The sequence below is a fragment of the Vidua chalybeata genome, chromosome 3, assembly GCF_026979565.1.
Source record: "Vidua chalybeata isolate OUT-0048 chromosome 3, bVidCha1 merged haplotype, whole genome shotgun sequence".
NCBI lineage: Eukaryota > Metazoa > Chordata > Aves > Passeriformes > Viduidae > Vidua > Vidua chalybeata.
In genome coordinates this window covers 25,874,677-25,883,243 of record NC_071532.1, presented here as the reverse complement: position 1 = coordinate 25,883,243, position 8,567 = coordinate 25,874,677, and the positions used below count along the sequence as shown (strand labels likewise).

The 8,567-nt window shown below is 49.1% G+C and overlaps 1 protein-coding gene across 1 annotated transcript; it reads right to left on the bottom strand.

Annotated features, from left to right (window-relative positions):
- Positions 1 to 481: 481 nt before the first annotated feature.
- On the bottom strand, positions 482 to 5,660 carry BATF3 (basic leucine zipper ATF-like transcription factor 3). The gene is made up of 3 exons (XM_053938594.1): positions 5,547 to 5,660; positions 4,233 to 4,337; positions 482 to 1,813 (listed from the first exon to the last, which is right to left on the bottom strand). Exons 1-3 carry the CDS (start codon positions 5,658 to 5,660, stop codon positions 1,628 to 1,630), a joined length of 405 nt encoding a protein of 134 aa, XP_053794569.1. The 3' UTR covers positions 482 to 1,627.
- Between the last annotated feature and the right edge of the window lie 2,907 nt (positions 5,661 to 8,567).

The following is an 8,567-nucleotide window of genomic DNA, read 5'->3' as shown; positions in this document are numbered from 1 at the left end:
CATTACCCAAAATCTTGAACTGTACTGAGACTTTTGCTTTCCTAGGGAGGGACTGCAGCAGATTCTCTCTGTGGGATGACTCAGTTCTTATGGGACCATAAGGAGCTTTGAAGACAGCATTTAGGCTGCAGGTGCAAATTCTGGAAATTCTCTTGGGAACAACCTAACAAATAATTTAAAGAAGCCAATAGTTCATCTGGAGTTTCTAGCCTAAGACAATGGTACAAGAGGGCCCTTTAGAAGGCAGAGTTGACTACATGGCCTCCCAAATTCTGTCTTGGCACTGATCAGCAGTGCACCATTCTACTAAAGAAACTAAAACAAAAAGTTTTTTAAAAAATTAAAATTCAGACATTTCAGATCATATTCTGCTGATAAATACTGTGATCCTGGTGAGGGAAGAAATTAATCCCATGAGTTTAACTGAAAAAAAATCCAAATGCTGAAGTGAGAGAGTTGGCAATGGGGAGGAGATCTTTATTATCCAAAGGTGCTCTTTGACTGTGAAATACTGTGAGAAAAAGACTCTTTGCTGGATCCCAAGCCACAGAATCCACATTTCAAGAGGTTGACACTATTAAGAATCTTCAGAGAAAGTAAACACATTTTTCTGTGTATTTCTCAATAACATTGCAATCATACTTCCTTTATGTAACTAAAAAGAAAAAGAAAACAGAATGCTTTTCTTTCAAGCAATTATCAAACACCTTCAGTGTGGACATAGAACAAAATGCTTAGCAAAACTCAATCCACAGACATAATCTTCCAGAGGCAATAAGCAAGATGAAGGAAGGATGAAGATACTTTTTCATTTCCAGTGGGTGCATTAAAAGAGTAAATTGTAAAATCTGCTTTTTAAAACAATGTTTAAAACCATCAAACCTTGTTTGCTTTTCTCCCACACAATCAGAAGAGCAGACAATCACCATCAGAAACTGACCAGGACATATTTTAGGATATAAAACACTCCAAGGACTAATGCCAGCATGGCTGATGATTTGGAATATTAAAGACTAAGAAAACTCTTTTGTTACACACACTTCAAAAGAGGAACCAATGAAGAGGTGATAAGTAAGTAATAGAACAACTAAGAGGAAGATTACCACTAGACTTTGGCATTGACCAGCAAATGAAAAGCAGAGATGCTATAAAGACATTGATTATTGAAGAAGGTGGAGAACATTATAGAGATGAGACATCGCTTTTATTAACCAAACCTGTTTAGAGAGATAAAACCCAGCAGCCAGATCATGACATGCACAGGTGACAAGTGAAAAAGGGTTACTGGCAGTGGATGTGTGGGAGAAAGGCATCCCAGTCTGAGGTCGGTACTTTTCCCTGTCTACATTCCATCGCTCCATAGTGGGCTGCACGGCACTTTGACATTTCCAAAGGCAAAACCATGGCTTGAAGAGTCTACCAAGTTAGAAGCTGCTGTTCAAATTGTCTTTTTTTCCATACTGGTGTTTTCCTGAGATTCAGAAGACTGTAACATTTCAATGTGGAGTAGAGCTGTGTGGTCGAGTCCAGCCCTCTTAGATGGAAGAACTGCACACTAGGCAGTTCGTCAAACCTCCTGTTAATGGCACTTTCACACATCACATTGACAGGTGATTAAGGACAGCACTCATCTTGGTAGGCAGCTGGCAAGTGCATCAGGCCTTGGTATGGTCACAAAGTTCATGGTGCAGTGCAATAGTGGACAGATCTTTTCATGATCCTTCAACACTTCACTCAAGTGTTTCATTTCATCTGTTAGCTTTCCAATTTCTCTTTTCAGGGAGGTATTTTCTTGCTCAAGAGACTCATATTCCTGGAAGGAGGGGAAAGAAAAAAAACAACAACTTACAGTCAAAACATTCCTTTCAGTGCTTCCACCTTGAGTACATTCACATAATAGTAGAAAAAACAGTGTGGTTTTTTACTACAACTTACAAAGTGCTGAGGAAAGACAGACCCAGCCTGGGGGCTGGAACAGGGCAAGTGCATTTACGACCTGTGGCCTGACCACACTGCAATTCCTTTCATGGCCCCGAAGACCAGGAGGTGCCACTTGCCCTCAGAGTCCTCTAGGAGCCCAGGGATGCAGGCATGGATGGCTCTGTCCCCATGGTGGCCTCTTCCACCCTGGTCTGCCTCTGATGGGAAGGGCCAAAATGGACTCTGCAAGGTCAGATCAGAGAAAATGAAAGCACTGACTGCCGAGAGGTGCTGGGAAAACCCGGTGCCTGGCATTGCTGGTGAGAAAAGGGCCTCCCCCCTGCCCCAGGGCAGTGCAGGGAAAAGCCATTTATCCAGGCCACACACCATGTCCAGTGCTCTCCTCCAGGCCTGCCAGGGCTTGTAGCCACCTGCTCAGAAGCCCAAGAACTCAGGAGGAGGGAAGCATCATACTCATTTTGTCACCAGAAAGCCAGACCACTGCCTTTGGTTATCCCTGACCTGGCTGCTTTTGAGGTAAGGCTTTTCTGGCAATAAATATGCTGCTGTTAACTGCAGAGGAGTTTTGAGTTGCTCTGCAGCATACATGTGATGGATGCAAGACTCCTGTGCCACATTTTTTGATAACTGTGTGTCTCAAGTGTTCCGGCCTTTAAGCCTCCCCATCTCGAAGAGAAGAGAGCTAGAGGTTCAGAGCCAGCCCACTGAAAACCTGTAGATGGATGTATCTCTGCTGGCCCAAGGCTCAACATCCACCCACTCAATCTCACCTCCCTGGGAAAACTTCAGAGCAAACTTCAAAGCCTACATGTGCCTTAAAAGGCAGCAGGGAGAGCCTCTCATGCAATGTTCTTCTGAGCAGCCTGGCTCTGCCTTGCTCCCCTTTGCTGCAGAACTTTGGGCTCCTTGCCCTCCCTCACACCCTTGTGCCACGTCTCACAGAGTGAAACAGGCACAGTCCTCCTAACACAGTATTGCAGCCGAACTCCAGCCAAGTTGTCCAACCCCGATTGTCATTCTGCTCATCTCTTGTTGCCCCAAACCCCATGGTCCTGGGTTTTGGAATAAAAGTTGCTGTCCCATTGCTCTGTCCCATTTTCAGGGATGAGACTGTCACATTGTTGGTGCTAAGAATGAATGTCTGTTCAACCAGATCTGCCTACACCTGGCAAAACCTGTGTGCATCAAAATGAAGATTCCCAGCATGAGGAAGATCCTCAAGTTCAGGAGGAACATCAGAGAGGCTGCAGGATGGCACAGGGCCCAAAAATTATTCCACAAAAGCCAGGAGTTACCCCTTTTCAGAACTACCCTGCACCTGGCGCTGACTCAGAGGAGATCTGGGAAAAACCAAGCCCAAAACTCCCCACATTGTCCCTCTTAGTCTCTGCTAACTGCTGGCAGATCCTTCCACAGTGAGAAAGAAAAAAAGCCTGTGATGAACCTTCAGAGCTGAGCAACTGACTCAGCCACAGTGGTAGTGTGCTGCAAAACTGACACTTACCCCAAAAGCTGACTCCTGGCTACAAGAGCACTGTGGTGTGAGGTAACATCCAAAACCAGAGAAAAAGGATCCCTGTCCTCCAGTGTTTGCACTGGGGACACAAGAAAAGCACACCACATTGTGATATTAAGAGCTTCTGGAATATTTAGTTACTTTCATTTTATCCGTCTGAACACCCACTGTCACTTTTCAAAGCATACAAGTGTAACAGCTAGCCAAGCTGAGCTCTCACGCTTGCAGGTTCCCAAGTTCCTAAGAAGCCTTTTCAACTGGGTATGTCTGGGAACCCTGCTGCTGAGTGGCAGCGCTCACACCACAGTTCTAGAACTGATTTAAGCCAGTGTTGCCACTGCATGGTACCCTTCCTCTTCCATCACCTTCTACCTTTTAAGACAGCAAGAATTCATCCACTGTCACAGCAAATGTGATAAGCTTAACACAAATACAGAAGAAAATGGTTCTGGTTTAGCCCAAAGGAGCCCTGTGATTCCATTCTTTGGGTGGTCACAGGAAGAGCAAAAGAGGGAGGATGAGGCAAGGGCTGGACCATCTCTCTCTCTTCCTAGCAGTGTCACTGAGGCAGAGCTGCACTGTCCAAGAGCAGCAACAGTGTCTGGGAGTTCCCAAGTAGGCATCCCACAGCACGCCTTTCTGTGCCTTACACCCACAGCTCTCTGAGCAGGATTATGTGAAGACAGGCCCACACCTGCTTAAGAATTCCCATTTATTGTAAAGTCCTGTGCTTGGTACCCAAGCCATGCCTCCAAAGCACCAAGTATCCCTTTACCTCATGAAGTTTATCTGCTTTCTGAGTTTGCTTCTTCCGGCTCCTCTGTGCAGCAACTCGATTTTTTTCTCTCCTCCTTACTTTTCTGTCATCTTCTTCACGACTCTGGAAGACATCAACCAGAAACATTTCGCTAGTTTGCAAGGTGCACACAGAAGATGCTCGAAGTCGGGTGTGTAACTTTCTGAGAACGAACACTTCCAATTTTACAGCGTTGATCTTCGGTCTCCCAGAGACCTCACGGTCCCTGTAAAGAGCAGCGCATCCCTCTGCCCCACTGCACAGGCAGACCCGAAGCGGAGGGGTGGAAGCCGGCAGGCTGCCCGAGGGATGCCGCAGAGCCTCGCGAGCAGGGCCACCGCTACTGATGGGGGAAGCTGGGTACCCGAGCGGGGACCGACGCTCCCGCTCTGCCCACTTTACACCTGCCTCGCTCCAGCGCGGCCGACGGGGCGGAGGTGCGAGCAGCGGGGAGGAAAGCCCTGCTCCCTTCCCGGCTGCTCAAGGCTGGGGAAAAGCAGCTGCCCGCGCCGTGCCCCGGCGCTTTCCGCGCATCGCCGGCTGTTCGCCCGCGCTCCCACCTGGGAAGAGCCAGCACGGCGGCCGCTTCCCGGGAAAAAAAGGGCCGCTGCCCAAGGGCAGCGGGCACCCCCTCCGCGGCGCTGCCCGGCGTGACTCAGCCCCATGTGCCCGCCCGCCCGCAGCACCCACCCCGACCCGGTCCCTACCTGCTGGCCGCCCTCGGCCGCCGCGCCCCGGGACAGCGAGCTGGCCCCCGCCGCCGCCGCGGGGACGGCGCACGACATCCCGGCGCCGCCGAGCCGCCCGCAGGGCTCCCCCGGCCCGCGGGGGCTGCGACTGCAAGGGAGCAGAGGGAAGGGAGTACAAGGGCAGGGCGGGCCGGGGCAGGGGACGCGCCGCCCCGGGCCGGGGGTGCTGCCGCCAGGTGCCGGAGCGGCCCGGGGCGGAGCCGTCGCCCACATGGCCGTCACATGGCGCCCGGCTGCATCGGGAACCCGGGACCACCCGGCCGCCCCATCCCGCACTGCTCCCCCGCGGGGACCGCCCCCCGGGGCCGCCGGCTCTCGTCAGCCGCCGGGAGCCCGGGGAAAGTCCGGGTCACGGTGCTGCCGGGCAGGAGCTGCCTGAAAATCCCCCCGGAGAGCCCCAGCCCCGGGGGCCGGCTGGGTTCGACGCCCCTCCGGGAGGCCCGACTCGCTCTTTCGCCTGCAGAAATAAACTCCCCGCAGTTTCTCTCCTCTCCAGGCTGCCCCCGGGAGCCGGCCTCGCCCCGCTGTGTCTCCCGCCGCTCACCTCCGGCCGCTCCTGCCCGCCGCGCTCCTCTGACATCGGCCCTCTGAAGCGGCGGCAGCTCCACATGGGGGACAGCCAGCTCAGCCCGGGATCGTGGGTGTGAGGACACGGCATCCGTGCTGGGATAAAGCGATTTTCACTTTCGCTACTCACCCTGTTCCTTTAAATAATAAGGAAATGCGACAGACTTCTTGTAAAGGCAAAGCCAGACAAAGACTGCTGGAAATATAATTGCTGCAGACAAAAATCTTTCTCTTCCACTATTCTGTTGATAGTATTTTAACAGAACACTGTTGCTTTTACCTCTCGGAACACCTTCCTTGCATTTTAATTGCACAGTTACCTTGGTCTTATGCTCTGAAAGGGGGTGTTTGCACTGACAGCTACTTCAACATCCTTGCTCTACTGCAAAGGGATTTGTAACTCTTGTACTCTCCTGGCTGTGCTCAACTCACAGAGGCGAACACATGACCATGTGAGAAGGGTACATGCCCCCAAACTGCGGGGCAGTCGGTCATAAACCCCCAGATATCTCAATAAATCAGATACTTCCCTATTTTTCTGGTTTCCTCAGCAGCTTGAGTCATCCAGCTTAGATGAAGTTAAAGAGTTGGCAAACTGAGTAAATATAGGCTATCCTTCCAGGAAGATCTGGCTAACAGTTCATGCTAAAGGTGAGGGAACCATGTTCCCCAGAGTCCAAGAGTCAAACTGACGTCTGTGCTCTGTCACAGGTTTCCTGGTAGGATCTGGGACTGTGACTAAAAGATTTGGGCATGACTTCCTTGAAGTGCTTCTTTGCAGCTGTTCCACCTCAAAGCAGCTTCTGTCTCCACTCTCCAGGCTATCCATGCATTTATTTGATTTTGTACTTTTCAAAGAGCTTCTCCAACCCTGGAGGACTGAGTTCCTGCAAGTCTTCCCACCCTATCAGCCATGGGAAGGTGGCTGGTGACCACAGCTGGGAAGCACACTCTTGCCAATATACCCTGACCTAACCTGCAGCCCCAGACTGTGCTGGGTCTCCCAAGCATCTCACAGGGCATTCCCTGGTTTCTTCAAAAGCAGTCTAGCTTCTTTCTCTCTGTCATCTAATGTGCCAAGACCAAGATGTTCACCAAGGGCTGCTCATGGAGGCAGCAGTAAGGTGTGGTTTCAGTGCCATTCTCCAGCTGAGGGGATCCAAACCAGCACCTTTCTGGAAAGCAGCCCTGGCCACCAGGCAGAGAGTTATTAGAGGGTGAATTGCTCTCAACTGCTCCTTTGAAACAGCCTAATCTTGCATTAACTACACCTCATGCAGTTAAAGTAAAGCAGTACATGAGGGCATGAGCAGAGACTTAGGACAGTTTCTTAAGAAGAGATCACTGGGATCTTGCTGCCTTTGTAGCTTAAGCTCAGTTGAAATAAACAGGACTAGAAGCCAGTATTTTCACAAGCTCGGGGAACAGGTATGTTCTCTTTCTATGAATCATGTGGATAAAACACCTCAACAGCCTTCTTGAGTGATCTGTGGGAAAGAAAGTCCCCTTCCACAGAGGGACTTTGAACTCCATGCTCTAGGAGCAATGCTGCTGTAAATGGCACCTGCACCAGCTACCTGACAGCATCAAATCATGAGCAGCTCACCAAGAATTTATTAGTCCTGATTAATTCCCAGCAGCTGCAGAATAAGGTTTCCAGGACAACACAAGCATGGGACAAGCCAGGGGACAGTCCCCTTGAGCCTGAATAGTCTGTTCTTGTTCAGAACAAATTACAAAGGAAATGACAAATCAAAATTTGCTTGTGGGAACAAGTTTCTACTTAGTATTAAAGCTATCTCTGGTACATCTGTAGAAATGCCTACACAGTAATTCCAGGTAGTGCAGCAGTGAAGGCAGAACGTTTCTGTGCAGGAGAGAAAACCAGCCCAAAAAGCAGCCTAATCAGCTGAGCTTACATTTTATAATGGCAGTTTATGAGTGATTTTTGTCTGCACCAAAGCAGCCTACACACATGCAGACTAGTTTCTGATCACAGCTTAGCACAGCACAGCTCTTCTGGAGAACGGTACGTGTCAGAACTGGGTCTCAGAGCATCCAGGCTTCCAAACAGATGTCAGTGTCCATGTGAAGATTTCTGGAAGAGGAGCTTCCCCTTTACAGTTTGTAATCCCCTTTGTTCAGAAAGTACACACAGCAAAAGCGTGCGTGGATACTGCTCCAATTTGCAAGTTTTTCTTGGCTAGGGATGGCCTAGCCTCATGAGCAAAAAGCACATTGCAGACAGGACACACTAACAAACAGTGAGATGTTCTGTCTAGCCCCCAAAAGCCAAGAAATTCAAACTCAGTTTGCAAATGAACCCAAGCATCCATCACCATTGAGCTGTCTTACAAAATTCAAAGGCTATATAAAGAAAAACTACCAGACATTTCTTGATGCAATCCCAATTCACCCCAAGTTAAAAATAAGAAGCTTGGCTGTTGTGCCATTTCAGTAGAAGCCTGATTAGACATGTCTTGCACAACACTGCCAATTCCTATGAAAAGTTAACTGAAGGACAAAAGGCTACTGGAGTGGGGAAAAATGAAGCGTTTTATATATTTCTGCCAATGGGAAGAACAGCTAGTTGCAGGCATCACTGGCTGTAGAATTTTTTAATAACCACTGGAAAAACTACTGAACATTCATGTTGAGTTTAGCTCATCATAGAACTTGCATTTTTAAAGGGAGGTTCTCTTTCCAGTGCTGCCAAAATAGCCATCAGATTTTTAAATTCCTACTTTATACGCTGCACTTAGAATCCTGATTGCTTTATCTTTTTCTTTACACAGTCCACTTGGCCAATATTTCCATGTGCATTTCTCTTCTTCCACCCAGTTGCAGTTGCAGCACGGGCTATGGAACAAAAGACCAACTGCTCTAACTCAGGGCATCCATTCCCACTTACTTGAAATCCTGTGCAGGCCCTTAGTCTCTAAGCAGAAACATCCACTGTAGCGTGAACCTATGAATTTATTAAGTCTTAAAACCACAG